The following is a 15,362-nucleotide window of genomic DNA, read 5'->3' as shown; positions in this document are numbered from 1 at the left end:
GTCTACTAACTTTTCAAAATACTTCACACTGAGTTGGTTTCAAGGTCATTGCTTTTCATGCAGAAAAGGCCTTTGGCCCTGCCCAATATCAGAGCTCTCATCTGGGAAGAGCAGATTGTGTAGGATGCATATGAAGCCCTGAGTTAGTTGTCCTTCTCTCAGAGCTGGACCAGAGCTCAGAGGTGGTCTTGAGTCCCTCAGTTTTCAGAATAAGAAAATTGAGATCCAGACAGCTGTTCAATTAGTCACTAACTGGTGGTGACTCTCTGTGGATATTTGCACCATCAACTCTCTCTTAGCTGTAGAATCGAAGTCTTGCCCCACTGAAATATTTTAATATTGTTGAGCAGATAAAAGGAGAGTGAGAAAAGAAGGGAAGGAGAAAGAGAGAGAGAGAGAGAGAGAGAGAGAACCAAGAGAAATTTTCTTGAACTGTAAGTGGATACTACCAAGGTGGCCGCTGTTCCAGCTTTCTACAGAGATGGAATTCCATCACACCATCAGCCAGTCCTTCTACAAACTCCTCTTCTGTGCTCATGTGTATCAAGAACTTTGTTAGCCGAGACCGGTTTGGCTCAGTGGATAGAGCGTCGGCCTGCGGACTCAAGGGTCCCAGGTTCGATTCCGGTCAGGGGCATGTGCCTTGGTTGCATGCACATCCCCAGTAGGGGGTGTGCAGGAGGCAGCTGGTCGATGTTTCTCTCTCATCGATGTTTCTATCCCTCTCTCTTCCTCTCTGTGAAAAATCAGTAAAATATATTAAAAAAAAAAAAAAAAAAAAAAAGAACTTTGTTAGATGCTGGAGATAAGAATTTTAAAAAGAGAGAAAGGAGCCTGGCCGGCGTGGCTCAGTGGTTGAGCATCGACCTATGAACCAGGAGGTCATGTTCAAATCTTGGTCAAGGCGCATGCCCAGGTTGTGGGCTTGATCCTCAGTGAGGGATGTGCAGAAGGCAGCCAATCAATGAGTCTCTCTCCTCATTTGTGTTTCTATCTCTCTCTTCTCCCTTCCTCTCTGAAATCAATAAAAATATATTTTTAAAAATAAAAGTAAAAAGAGAGAAAGGAGACAGAGTTCTACATTTAAGGAGAAGAAATGCACAAACTCTTCAAATACACAAAAGAAATAATAGTGCAGTGTGAGAACTGTATTTTTTTAGAGTAGCTATTTTTAAAAAGTCACTTGGAGAGAGGGTTGATTTATTGTCCAGGTGGGTCAGAGATGGCTTCAGAGCAGGGGTGAAGCTTTGAGATGAGTCTTGAAGGGTGACCAGGAATTTGTCAGACAGAAGGGAGGAGACTCAGCATAATTCCCTGTCCCGCTCTTCATTAAGCCCCAGGGCAGGGACCATTGACCATGATGGGTTTATGAGCTGTGTTTCCAGCTTCTCCTGTGACTTGTCTCTGATTTAAGTTGAGCACTTTATGAACCTGCTTTCTCCATGCTTCAGACCATACAGGGCGACCCCAAGGGTTACATAAGACTCAGCAAGGTTACAAAATGCGTTATGGGGCAGGCCATTGTGACCACTCTCTGTTAACAGCCGAGACTTTGGACTCTGCTGACTCGCGCACAGTGGAGGGACCCTGTGCACAACGCATGCTCCTAGCACAGACACGAGGCTCTTCTGGGCTAGTTGCTGAGTTCAGCGCTTTAGGGCCTGCACAGTCTCTCCCCTCCTCCAAGCCCACCCCACCCGGCTGTCCTGATAGACTTCTCAGGCAGGGGTAAATCAATTTCCATCTCCTTACGACTTTACTAAGTGGCTCTTTTATGGTGATGTTGTTGGCTTCTGCCTTTTTCAGACCACAACATGACAGAATCCATTTTAACTTTAGCCTTGCTACATAAATCAGGTGGCTCACCGTAGTCTCACGGAATGTGTTACAGGGCGTTCACATTAAAGATGAAAAAAATCCCATTAGCTCATCACATTTCTCCTGCATCCTTTATCAGATTACTTACCTAATCACCCTTTTATGATCCCACAAAAAAAGAGAAAGAAAATAGTCTTTCCTCATTACCAGGAAGAGAGTGCTTGTGTGTGTGTGTGTGTGTGTGTGTGTGTGTGTGTGTATGCATGTGTATGGAGAGAGAGAGAGGGAGAGGGAAGGAGGGTGGGTTAGGGTTACATGGTTTTGTGTGTTTTTTTAAAAATATATAGAATAGACCGATACAGTTGTTTTTAAGTAAGAAAAGGAAAAGAGAAGGAATTTTTAGGGACCAAAAGCGGCCTTAAGGGTTCCCATCAGCACTCAGGCTCAGAAGCCATGGTTGTCCTTCCCATGGTGGAAGGTCCAAGAACTGAGTCCTGAGGGATGTCGTACAGCAGAGGACCCCTGAGCTTAGTCAGCAAGAAGCTGCCTTCAAGGGCCATTTTTTTTTCCCAGATGAATCTCCCAGCTGTTGCATCAGACATTCAAACCTGAAGTGGACTTTCTCTCCACACTGGAATCAGACTACCACAACCCACATTTTTATCGAAGGCATCAAACTTAGTTAACTTCTTGCAGTGGCCTCAGTTTGAGCAAGTAACATCCACCTACTGTATACAGATCAGCGATTTCCAGCTGGTGTGCCATGGCAGGCACATTGGTGTGCCACAAGAATTTCTAAAACATGCAACACCTGACTATTTATTCAGGGGCACTGACCTCCTTTCTCTTAGATTGTCAAAAAAAAAAAAATGACAACAGCCAACACAACAATATGAGTGAATCAAAATTATACCTATTTCTTTTTAGTCAGATCAGCAAAACATATAATATACTTTTTGGTGTGCTGCATAATTTTAGTATTTAGTTTACATGTGCCATGAGATGAAAAAGGTTGAAAATCACTGCTATAGATGAATATATCAAGGTTGCTTGTGCATCTCTCTCTCTTTTTTTAAAAAAATATATTTTATTGATTTTTTTACAGAGAGGAAGGGAGAGGGATAGAGAGTCAGAAACATCGATGAGAGAGAAACATCGATCAGCTGCCTCCTGCACACCTCCCACCGGGGATGTGCCCGAAACCAAGGTACATGCCCTTGACTAGAATTGAACCTGGGACCTTTCAGTCCGTAGACCGACGCTCTATCCACTGAGCCAAACCGGTTAGGGCTTGTGCGTCTCTTAGAGCTGTAAAGATGAGATCATCCTTAACTTTAGTTAAATGCTGTTGTCTTTGTGACACAAACCAGAGGTGTGCTTCCGTCAGTGATTTCTAGCATCAGTGATTTCATCTCATCGGTGAGACGAAGGATTGATGTAGATAATGGTACACCTCTCTCTGAGTCACTCACTCTTCAAATGGCTTTAATGCAAGAGCACTAACCATCAAGGGCTGAAGGATTCTGTCTTCTCGCGGCAATAGGGTATGAATAGCTGAACTATAATGATTCTGTGTCCCATTAACAAAAGCCCTAGGAAACACAGGTTGGTTTGGTTCAGCCCTGATGCTCCATATGAGAACAAACACATTATCATCTGAGAGCTTTTTCACCCAGAGGCCATGCATGTTCTAAGAGCATGTTTCAAATACTTTCAGAGGTCTTTCTCCCAGGATAGGATTCATAGTAAAACAGCATCTCAACAATCATCCTAGTAAATGACCCGAGAATTTTAATATTGAAGCAATGGCAACACCAAACAAGCTTATCAAAATTTTTTTCTAATACATTAATTGCTTTGGGCATAAGTTGATGGTTTGATTATTTTTGTTAAGTTCCCTGTAAAACGGTAAGCTTACAGAAAATTTCCTTCTCATTTACACATAGATGAAGTATTTTATAGGCTGAGCAAAGGATAGAAAGAAATTCCCATTCAATTTGTTACTTCACTTATTTTTCATCTGAAATAACAAAATAAAGCCTTTTCTTTTTTTTAAATATATTTTATTGATTTTTTACAGAGAGGAAGGGTGAGGGATAGAGAGTTAGAAACATCGATGAGAGAGAAACACTGATCAGCTGCCTCCTGTACACCCCCCACTAGGGATGTGCCCGCAACCAAGGTACATGCCCTTGACCAGAATCGAACCCAGGACCTTTCAGTCCACAGGCTGACACTCTATCCCCTGAGCCAAACCGGTTTCGGCAAAATAAAGCCTTTTCAATAAAAAGTAAGTAATGGATGATAATGCTGACCCAAATTAACTTTAACTTTCAAATTACTTATGAAAAATGTATTATATTATAAGTAAGTCAATAATAGTAAGCAACTTAATGTGTATGACTAGTGTGTGCATGTATTAGTCTAACTGAAAATTCATTTTATTTCATCTTTAATAGTGTGTTATGTTGTGAATTCAAGATATTTTCTATACTTTTCTATAATGAAAAGGCGTTTTTAAAAATTCTATAAGTTAGTCTTCTTATTCCTTTGGAACAATAAACTAACAAGGTTTGGTTTTGAATCTGACTCCCTGGACACTTGACAGAATGAACAAGAAAATAATTTTGGAACATGCTTTACATTTTTAGATCTACGGTCTGTTTTTCACACGGCAACCAATCAAAATGTTTTCTCAACTCAGAAATTAAGCTCAGATTAACAGCTGTTCTTACTTGTGTGATATTACTGTGATAACCACAGAAGCCATATGTGGGGCAATTTTTAAAAGCATATACCTTTTTTACTTAAAATTATTTTCTTAAAATGCCAACATTAGTTTGTTTGTGGTGCTTGCATGTCTTACTTTGTTGACTTCATACCAAAACATACACAAGAATTACATCCTTTTTTACAGTTGTCTGTGCGGTGAATGCTCTGGCCCACCATGTGCTTAACAAGGACCTGGAGGACATAGTTGGTGACTTCAGAGGTTTCTACAGACAGCTCACGAGTGATGGGCAACTCAGATGGGTAAGGGGCCTATTTTGTAAAATGCTTCTATAAAAATGTTACTAAGGTCTAAGATGTCCTTTGATTGTGAAAAATGTGAAACACTTTATTCAGGTAAATTAGGACTGGAACCATTTAGACAACCGTTGTTTTGAGGTAATTGATTCCTTTCTCTAAGACTTGAATCTGGATCCGATAGCTATCTCTGTCCTTCTGGACTTCATCTCCACTCCCTGAATGGGAAGAAGTAGTCCAGACCCTCTGGAGGATTAAGTGCTGAATGGGCAGCCTTTCTGAGGGAGAGATCATGTGAGGACAGAAACATAAGAGAAGAACAAAGTTAAGAAGGTAGAGACCAGAGCACCTTTTATGTGTATAGACCTTAATTTGAAAAAAGGTATGAAAAAAGTGAGGTTCCCAGAGAAAGGATTCTGTCACATTAAGATCAGTCCAGTAACGAGGACCTTGCCCTGGCCTCCTGACAGCAGCTCTGTCTTTTCCTAACCCTGCCCAGCCTTCTGGCCATGAATAGAGAAAGGCAAACAGAAGCCCTTTCACGCTGCCTCCGATTTCACTTGTAACTTTGCAAGGTTAAACTTGCTTTAAAAGGCATCCTCTTGAAGAAGTCCCCGGTGGCCAAATCTGGGACAATTCCAGCATCAAAATAAATATGGTAGTAATGGCTTGTAACTCATTGAGTAACATGGGAATCCATGAGTTCGTTCAGATAATAAACAAACAACCTGGGAAAGCTTGTCATTACAATAGAACACAAACTAGTATAAAAGGAATGATAACATTTAGATAATTAGACAATCATTGTAACTATAATTGTTTGAGGCAAGAATTTCAATGAGTGTTAAAATGTTGGGGGCAGTATTAACCTCCTTACATAAAAAGGGAACAGGGTAACCTCACAGTGCAGAAGCCTAATGGACAATAACTTACCCAAGTGTTGAAAGTTGAAAGCCTAACAGAAAAACAAATGAATTTGTGCCAAAAATGTTCAAACTGAATCTAATCATGAAGGAACTCCAGATCAACCAGAATTGAGGGACTCTATATGCATCGATTGCCTGTACCCTTTAAAAATGTCAATAGCATTTTTAAAATAAGAAGAAAAATTATTCCAGATAAAAAGAGACTAAAGAGACATGACAACTAAATGCAATATGTGAATAAAATAAAATATATTATTGGGACAATTGGTGAAATTTGATTTAAAATATATATATTTGGGCCCTAACCGGTTTGGCTCAGTGGATAGAGCGTCGGCCTGCGGACTGAAGGGTCCCAGGTTCGATTCCGGTCAAGGGCATGTACCTTGGTTGCGGGCACATCCCTAGTAGGTGGTGTGCAGGAGGCAGCTGATCGATGTTTCTCTCTCATCGATGTTTCTAACTCTCTGTCCCTCTCCCTTCCTCTCTGTAAAAATTCAATAAAATATATTTTAAAAAAATAAAAAATATATATTTGTATTGATTTCAGAGAGGAAGAGAGCGTGAGAGAGAAATAGAAACATCAATGATGAGAGAGAATCATTGATCGGCTGCCTTCTGCATGCCCCTCACTGGGGATCGAGCCCACCTGGGCATGGGTCCTGACTGGGAATCCAACCGTGATTTTGGCCTGGTGAAATTGTTATGAACTGCCTCTTAGGTAATAGATTTCTATTAATGTTCTAGTTCCTGAATTTGATCATTGTACTATGGTTTTGTAAGAGAAGCATCCTTGTTTTTTAGGAACTACACACTGAAGTATGTAGGATTAAAGGGGCATGATATCTGAAACTTACTCTTTTTTTAAGAAATATGGGTGTGTGTTTTTTTTTGTTTGTTTTTTAATATATGTTATTGATTTTTTACAGAGAGGAAAGAGAGAGGGATAGAGAGTTAGAAACATTGATGAGAGAGAAACATCGATCAGCTGCCTCTTGCACACCCCCTACTGGGGATGTGCCCGCAACCAAGGTACATGCCCTTGACCGGAATCGAACCTGGGACCCTTGAGTCCGCAGGCTGACGCTCTAGCCACTGAGCAAAACCGGTTTCAGCAAGAAATATGTTTTTATTGATTTTAGAGAGAGAGGAAGAAAGAGGGAGAGAGAAAGAAACATCAATTGGCTGCCTCCACATGCCTCCCACCAGGGATTCAGCCCACAACCCAGGCATGTGCCCTGACCGGGAATCAAACCTGTGACCTCTTAGTGCATGGGATGACCCTCAACCACTGAGCCACACAGGTCAGAGCAGTAACTTAGTCTTAAATAGCTCAGTAAAATAAGTTTTATTTATATATTACATTTTACTTTAGATATATTTATCCTATATAATAAGGAGGTAATATGCAAATTGACCCTCACTCCATCACACCATCACAAGATGGCTACACCCACAGCAGAGGCGGGGTTCCCATAACGAGCCGTAATGAGTGATCATGAGGGACCTGAGGCTGCATGGCGCCAGGCCAGGGCAGGGGACCTGAGGCTGTTCACCCCGCCCGGTGGGGCTTGACGGGGGACCTCAGGCCATGCCCCCTCCCACCCCGGCGACAGGCCGGGGGACCTCAGGCCGCACCCTCCGCCCCGGCACCAGGCTGGGGGACCTGAAGCTGTGCCCCCTGGCCCAGCAGGGCTTGACTGGGGACCTCAGGCCACGCCCCCCACCCTGGGCCGGGAGACCTGAGGCTGTGCCCCCCCGACTTGGTGCCAGACTGAGGGACCTCAGGCCATGCCCCCCCCACCCTGGCACCTGGGCCATGGGGCCTCAGGCTGCGCCCCAGGCCTGGTGGGGCTTGACGGGGGACCTCAGGCCGCGCCCCCCCACCCAGGCACCAGGCCGGGGGACCTGAGGGTGTGCTGAGGCACCTGAGGCTGTGTCCCCCACCTGGTGGGGCTTGACGGGGGACCTGAGGCTTCGCTCCCCACCCTGTGGGTCTTGATGAGGGTGGGGCTGGCCGGGTCTGGATCTCGTCCAGTGGGGGTGGGGCTGGCTGGGTCTGGGTGTCGTGCGATTTCGAGGTGCATTGCAGATGGGCAGGGACTTGACTCTGGGTCCTGCGGCGTGCCCCAGACTCTGACAGGAGGAAGATTTTCATATACATTTTACTAATTTTCTTTCATCTCTGACACTTGTATTATAGAGAAAGGGCAAATAGCAATATTAAAATATTTCCTCTAATTAATTCCCTTTTAATGTGCATGAATTTCGTGCACCGGGCCACTAGTATATATACATACATACATACATATATATATATATATATGTATATATATACATATATATATGTGTATATATATATATATATGTGTAGGAGTGGGGTTTTTTTTGCACTATTTATGCAACTTTTCTGTAGATTAGTCACTATTAAAAAACACAACTTAAAAAAAAAAAAAACCCACAACTTAGTATTTCAAATGAGTTTCCATTACTGCCTTTAAATTCTTGAAACGTAAGCCTGGTCAGAGGACCTAAATATCTAAGATGTGCTGGTGTGTTTTGCTTCCTAACCAGATCGGTCCTGAGAAAGGTGTTGTGCATCTGGCTACGGCGGCCATTCTCAATGCTGTGTGGGACCTGTGGGCCAAGCAGGAGGGAAAGGTCAGTCACTCAGGGGCACTTCTGTGGAACAACCCAGCGCGTGTAGAGGAATAAGCACTTCCTCTACAAGCAGCCGAAAGACCAAGACACAGCAGCCCCCGAAGGAAATGGAGGCTTTTGTTTCATTTTGTTCTCCCTTAGAGACGTTGGCAGTAGCTAGGAGATTGTAGAAGTAGCAAGTTAGAGTGTAGGCGTTAGAAAGAGCTGAGAAAGAAGGAGGACAGCAGAGGTGAGGTGTTAGGTGGCAGCATTAGAGACTGGTGGGCAGGAGGGCAGGTGTTTGATAACGTGAATTTGCATTTATTTGATACATGTTTTAAAAATCTTCTTTTTTTTTCTTCAAGCCTCTGTGGAAGTTACTTGTTGACATGGTAAGTAAATTCTTTCACCTTATATTTGTTTCTGTAAATGAAATGGGTTTCATGGATTACCTGCCTTTAGATAATCAGTAAATATACTCAGGACTGTCTATGGACCACTATAGTGATGATAAAGCATGACACCAGTAACAGCTGTGCCCCCTGCAGGCAGGGTGGGCCCAGGGGAAGCACTGAGTTAGGTGTCCCCCCCCCCCCAACCCCCCACCTGCAGCTGCGGAGCTTTCACATATAATGCAAATCCTCGGAGCCTCCGTTTTCTAACTCTGACAAGGGGATGACCATAACTGCTCTGGGAACCGGATAGAATTGTTTCAAAGACCAAATGAGGAAAGTGCTTTACAAACCCTGAAGAGCAAGGTATTATGAAGATATTATTTGGCCACTTGGACTCCAACAGAAAGTGCCCGTGGAGACTAATGTGATTCCCGCAGGACGGGAGCCGTCCACTGAATTTGAGGATACACACCTCGCTCTCCTTTCTCCTCCGCCTGTGTATAGCAGGGATGTGCATCTTCAGCATCCGGCAGACCTGGCTTTGAATCCGGGCTCTGCCACTTAGTGGCTGGGTGACCCTGGGCATGTCACTTAACTTCTCGGAGCACCAGCCGCCTCAGGGTGATGCCTCGGATGGTCGCTGAAATTCCGGCAGTCAACAAAGGAAGACCCTGGTTACCATGTGGCATCCCAGTTAAGGAGAAAAGAGACAAGCGGCTATCATATCGTCTCGCTGACAGGGTTGTGGGTGGCATGGGGGCACCCTCTGAAAGGGATGGACGTGGACCTTCAGGCTCAAGGTTAGCCTTTCAGAGGGATGCAGGAAGAGGCCCTCAAAACTGAGTGACCCGCGGTGCTTGGAATCCCACCTGTGGACTTCCCATTCTTTTGGATCCTGTTCCCTATTTCAATGCCAGTACTCTTTTAAAAAAAAATATATATATTTTATTGATTTTTTTACAGGGAGGAAGGGATAGGGATAGAGAGTTAGAAACATCCATCAGCTGCCTCTTGCACACCCCCTACTGGGGATGTGCCCGCAACTAAGGTACATGCCCTTGACCGGAATCGAACCTGGGACCCTTCAGTCCGAAGGCCGACGCTCTATCCACTGAGCCAAACCGGTTAGGGCTGCCGGTACGCTTAAAAGAAGAATCTCAGTGTTGAAAGCGCATCTGTGATTTGTAACGGTTATAGAGGAGCATTATTGGTCACAGTAAAACCCGGGTGGGGAAGCCACCGGTTGCTTCCCACGTGACTGTTAGTTGGATGAGGGAGGTCTCAGCCAGAGGCCTGGCTGAATGTCTGCCTCCCTGTGTGGCCAGAGCCCGGAGCCTGGGCAGGAAGGGGTGGGGAGAGCACAGCCGGTGACCATCCAGGCAGTCAGCACGCGGGGCACGCGCATGGTTAATCCACTGTGTTCCTGTCAGCGCAGTGAACTGCCCCTCTTTGCCAGGAGAGGAAACTGCCCAAGGTTATGCTGCTGATAAACGGTGGGCACAGGGTTGACCCTGAGTGGCCTGGCGCGGTGACCAGCCTTCTTTCCTCTCCCCCTAAGCTGCTCCAGTATCACGGTCAGCCCCAATGGGCGGAGCAGTGGCACAAAGAGCAACCGCGCTCATCTGTCCATTTAACTTGTGCTGAGGGCTTGCCTCACACCCCGTCCTCTTTCCGCCTGGAATGGGGAGCCTCGGTTTCCAGGGAGAGGAGAGACAGGGAAGGAGCAAGGGGCCAGTCGGAGCATGAGGGCCTTAAGGACGTCACCAGGAGGCGGCGATGACCCCCTGAGGGCCCCTACACCAAGGGATGACAGAATCAGACAACATAACACAGATCCCAAAGGCCCTTTCTGGGCAAGGATAAGCCCCACGTATCAGCGTAAGCCGATGCTTAGGAACATAATCCACTTGTGAACGTAGCTGCTGCGGTCAAAAAGGAGCCCAGAGTGACAGTTTTCCTTGACGGTCGCCGTTCTGTTTGCTGTAACCGATCTGCAACATTTCAGGAAAAGACAATGCAAAAATAAAAATAAAAAAAAATCCACTTGTGAATTGATTTTGTGATCCACTTCTCCCCGTCCCGTCCCGCTGCCAGGATGCCAGGACGCTGCTGTCCTGCATCGACTTCAGGTACATCACCGACGTCCTGACTGAGGAGGAAGCCTATGGTGAGTCCTGGGCGAGCGGTGGAACGGGAAGCCTTCTGCACGTGCGGACGTGGTAAACAACGTCGTGTGTGCACCATCTGTTCTCTAGGACAGTGACGATGCTTTTTGTTTTTTCCAGAAATACTGCAGAGAGGTCAAGTTGGCAAAAAAGAGAGAGGTGGGTTGTGAGAAAATTTCCTTCATTACGTGTGTTATCATTGTTTACTTTTGAGTGTCCCCGTCCCTTGGGGGTTCACGTCGTCCTCCCAAATGCCTCATGCCCAGCAGCCAGATGAGTCTGGATGAGGAAGCCTCCTGAGTGTGACTGTACAGGAAGGCCTCTGGCTAGAGGGACTCCTGGCCCCCTAACCCCTCACCCACACCCCCATCCTGCGCTTGACATCCTCAGAATGTGCATGATCCTGCACGTGGCCAGGGGCTGGACTGAGGGTGCAGGATCAGAAGGAGATTCTCTGAGGGGCGGCAGCGTAGCTACAGGCAGCTAATCCTGAAGGTCCCTGGGAAGAACAGGCTGTGGACAAGCGTTGTGTTTCCACAGAAGAGCAAATGCTAACGCATGGCTACCCTGCCTACACCACGTCGTGCGCCTGGCTGGGGTACTCGGACGACACGCTGAAGCAGGTGGGTATTTGGACCTGGCTTGGTAGACAGGATTTATACTCCTGGCTTTCTGGAAGGGTTTTAATATTTCCTTGTTAGCCCTCCTAAATCCTTACGGCTCCGAGGCCTCATGCTGGAAGTACTTATACTTGAGCCAAAGCAGCGCCATGCACCTTGGGGACGTGGGACTCTGACACAGGACGGGGACACAGGCTGGGACTCTGCGGCCAGTGACTCCCGCCTCGGGTTCTGAAAGGCGACAGCCTAGGATTGGATTCCCAAGCAGAGGCAGCAGCGTAACCGTGTGCAACGGTACACGTAAGCTAGCTGAGCCTCAGTTTCCTCACTGTGAAAGGGGGAAACCGTCTTTTATCTCACGGGTGGTTTTGAGGATTCAGAAAACCGCTGTAATTGCGTAGTGCTCGCAGCACGGCGCCTGGCACGTGGCGTGCAGTCATCGTATGGCTGACTTACCACTCTTTCCCCTCATACTACGCTCACCCACAGCTGAGAGAAAGCGAGAGGGACTAGATTCCGTCTCTTCCTCTTACACCCATTAGTTCTGTGGATGCTAGAGGATATTAGAGCTTTAAAAAGAGGGATAGAAATGCTCCATTCCTCCTGCAGGAGTGTTGTGACAATGAAAGCAGTGGTTCCCATAGAGACGAGGAAAGAAAGCCACCCTACAAATACAAAGAGTTACGCTGTTGGCTGAGCTGTTTCTGCTCTGAATTTGAACAACACGTGGCTGTTCTTGTGGTTCCTGCCGCAGCCACAGCATCTGTGGGACCAGATCAGAAATGACCGAGGCGCTCATTAGACCGAGAGAGCCTTTCAGTGTCCGGTGATGGCTGTGCTCTTCTCCCCGCAGCTCTGCACCGAGGCGCTGGAGGGCGGCTGGACCAGGTAACTTATTTGTGTGGTAATGAACTTGACCTTTCCACTTGGCAGCACGAGAGGCTCGGCCCTGGAGAGGAGCCAGGATCAAAGGGCACTGAGAAGGCCAGGATTCTTCCAGGAGCAGTGTGGCGTGTAGGGACACCTAAGAGATGTTTCAGCCTAAGCCAGGCTCTTCTTTCAAAGAGAAGACATGAGTCCTAATTAGAACCTTAGAACATCAGAGTTGGAAGAGACCTTGGGGGATCGCTGGTTTCCAGCACGTCAGCGTAAGCAGATTCCGAGAAATCCACTCTTCGCTGTCAGGAACAAGCGCTGATTCAGCTTCTACTTGAAAACCTCCAGAAGCAGCGAGCTTCACTTTATTATTTATTTTTTATTTTAAATATATTTTATTGATTTTTTTACAGAGAGGAAGGGAGAGGGATAGAGAGTTAGAAACATCGATGAGAGAGAAACGTCGATCAGCTGCCTCCTGCACACTCCCTGCTGGGGATGTGCCCGCAACCAATGTACATGCCCTTGACCGGAATCGAACCTGGGACCCTTCAGTCCGCAGGCCGACGCTCTATCCACTGAGCCAAACTGGTTAGGGCAGCGAGCTTCACTTTATAAGGCACTTTTGCATGGTTGGAGGGCTTCCCGTGTTAGAAAGAGCTTCCGTGTCGTGAGCCCTTTGTTTCCATATAACTTCCAGTCGCTGGTCCCAAATCTTCAGAGTTCCCAGAAGTCTGGCTCCTGAGATAGCCCTTCTCTTCCCCTGGGCTGTGTCCTCTCCGGAGTCACCCTTTCCTCTCCTCTCCCGTCTCCCTCCTGCGTGGTTGTGGAGCCCTGGCATCCTAGGATCTTCCTCTGGATGAACTGGCTGTCAGTGGCTCTGGATCCTGACACAGTGCAGGATACAGAGGGACCATCATCTCTTAATCTAGTCACTGTGAGCACCAGTGCAGCTCAAGGAGGCTCGTTGGCTGGGATAAGTCACCAGGTTCTCCGTGGCTCTCAGTCAGTCTGGCCGCCTGGCCTCTTTGCTGCTCAAGGTGTGGTCTGTGGGACAAGTGCACCAGCCTCCCCCGGATGGTCAGAAATGCAGACTCCCAGGCCTCCCCCCAGACCCGCTGGGTCGGAATCTTCATTTTAACAAGACCCCTGGGTGATGTGTGTGTTTGAGAGGGCTGAATTCTTGTGAACACCTCAGCTAAATACAGGATGGGGGGAGTGAGAACTTGAAGGAGGCGGCATGATGCGGTGGGAAGAGGCTTAGAAATGTGACGGATTCAGAATCAAATCTTACCTTTTTCTCTCATCGCCTGCAAGTACTTGCTGTGTGATCATGGGCAAGTTGCTCACCTTCTCTGAACCTCATGTTCTCTCTCTCTGTAAATAAGGAATAATATTAACTCATGGTTCCTCTCAAAGTTGCTGTATCTGAAAAAGACCAGCACAGTCAGGATTCCTAGCAGGTGCTCAGCAAATGCTGGCACATTCCCTCTCTGCGCAGAACCAGGAAAGCCTGGAGCAGTCGTGGCTGGTGAGCCAGAGAAGGCTGAGGAGAGCTTGCAGAGGCCTCCTGCCCCAGGAAGCCGCGTCCAGAAGCTGACGCTCCCACCTGGGATAGAAACGTGTCTAGTGCCGAGCGGAGGGGAGAGAATGGCAGCAGATGCCCGAGTGTGCGTGTTGTTCTGCACGGGGGCTTTGTTGGCGCAGAGGGTAGGCATCGTGGAAAGCAGAGGTTCTTCTGGAGCAGCAGCCTGGATATTGAGTGTTGTGCAGGGCAGAGAGCCTGGAGAGCCAGGGAGAGGACGCTGGCCTCACCCGTGGTGGTGGCACCTCGTCCACATGGCAGTGTCACACTCAGGCCGACCATGCCTCCCCTGGCAAAGCGAAACAACAGCGTCCGCAGAGTCATGGGGAACAGTGTGGGGGCCCAGGTCTCCCGAGTAGCTGAGTGTCAAAACAGATTAAGGAAGCTCCTGAAGTGGCCAGCTGTGATGTCAAGGAGACCTCTGCTGCTGCCTAGTTATGTGACCAAATCACTTCAACCCCCAAATCTCAGGCCCCTGCACCACGGCCTCGACCTCTCTCTGAGTTGATTGAGGAGGAAGCCCTCTTATGAAGGACCATGCAGAGAAGGGTGTTTTATCACGCGCACTCTTTCCATCGGGGTGTATCAGGATGGCTTACTCAGCACTCCTTCCCAGGCCCCTCCTCTCCTCTTCAAGTCTGGGGCTTTTTCATTCTGAATTCTTTTTCGTGGCGCAGCAGACACCCAGTTAATGTTATTAAAGGTCTAACCGCTCTCTCAAGTTCCTGCCCACTTTAGGTCAGCAGGTAATTGACGGTCATTGACCTGATGGTGAGTAAAGAGATACTGTTCTTTACTTGAAAAAAAAAAAGGGTGTTTTTTTCCCCCAAGTGATTTGTCTGAAGATTGATGGGGAAAGAGCAAGAAGTTACTAGAGAATGTGATCTGTGAATTATTGACCGAGACGGTCAGTTCTGCAGGAAATCCAGATATCTTTCCTAAGTCAGGGGACATGAACTATCGAATCAAGTTGATTTTACAGGTTTAAGGTGAAAGTTGGTGCTGATCTCCAGGATGACATCCGTAGATGCCAACTCATCAGAAACATGATTGGACCTGAGAAGACTTTGGTAAATATTCTCTCCTCCCACTGAGAAACAAGCAGTCCTTAAAGGAAGCCTTTGTCCAGGGCCAAACTACAATTCATCTCAAGCAAAGATTAAAAAACACTGGGAACTTTAAAACTGAATGCCAGAGGACGTACAGCTTGGTGGTCTTGTTATAGTAGGTGAACTCTTTTAAAAAAAACACGCACACAATTGAGGGGGCTGATAGTTAAAAATTTTCTTATTCTGCAGAGCTAGTTAAGATCA

The 15,362-nt window shown here is 46.8% G+C and overlaps 1 protein-coding gene and 1 non-coding gene across 6 annotated transcripts in view; both read left to right on the top strand.

The window, feature by feature from the left end:
- ENOSF1 (enolase superfamily member 1) overlaps window positions 1-15,362 on the top strand; it is a 32,067-nt gene that overhangs the window by 6,397 nt on the left and 10,308 nt on the right. For 4 of the 5 annotated variants that reach the window (XM_028139270.2, XM_008160119.3, XM_054724055.1 and 1 more), the window contains exons 3-10: window positions 4,736-4,851; window positions 8,343-8,429; window positions 8,774-8,800; window positions 10,898-10,970; window positions 11,089-11,127; window positions 11,509-11,591; window positions 12,442-12,476; window positions 15,032-15,119. In XM_028139270.2, coding sequence (XP_027995071.2) covers window positions 4,736-4,851; window positions 8,343-8,429; window positions 8,774-8,800; window positions 10,898-10,970; window positions 11,089-11,127; window positions 11,509-11,591; window positions 12,442-12,476; window positions 15,032-15,119 — 548 coding nt within the window. The remainder of the gene's footprint in view (window positions 1-4,735; window positions 4,852-8,342; window positions 8,430-8,773; window positions 8,801-10,897; window positions 10,971-11,088; window positions 11,128-11,508; window positions 11,592-12,441; window positions 12,477-15,031; window positions 15,120-15,362) is intronic. The other variant, XM_054724056.1, reaches the window with a different exon arrangement.
- Window positions 10,703-10,820, top strand: LOC129151033 (small nucleolar RNA SNORA16B/SNORA16A family). The gene has a single exon (XR_008557842.1). It is a non-coding gene; the product is annotated as a small nucleolar RNA SNORA16B/SNORA16A family (small nucleolar RNA).

The sequence above is a fragment of the Eptesicus fuscus genome, chromosome 12 (assembly GCF_027574615.1).
Source record: "Eptesicus fuscus isolate TK198812 chromosome 12, DD_ASM_mEF_20220401, whole genome shotgun sequence".
NCBI classification, from domain to species: domain Eukaryota; kingdom Metazoa; phylum Chordata; class Mammalia; order Chiroptera; family Vespertilionidae; genus Eptesicus; species Eptesicus fuscus.
Note: the sequence above shows the minus strand (reverse complement) of the source record. Positions and strands in the feature narration are given on the sequence as shown.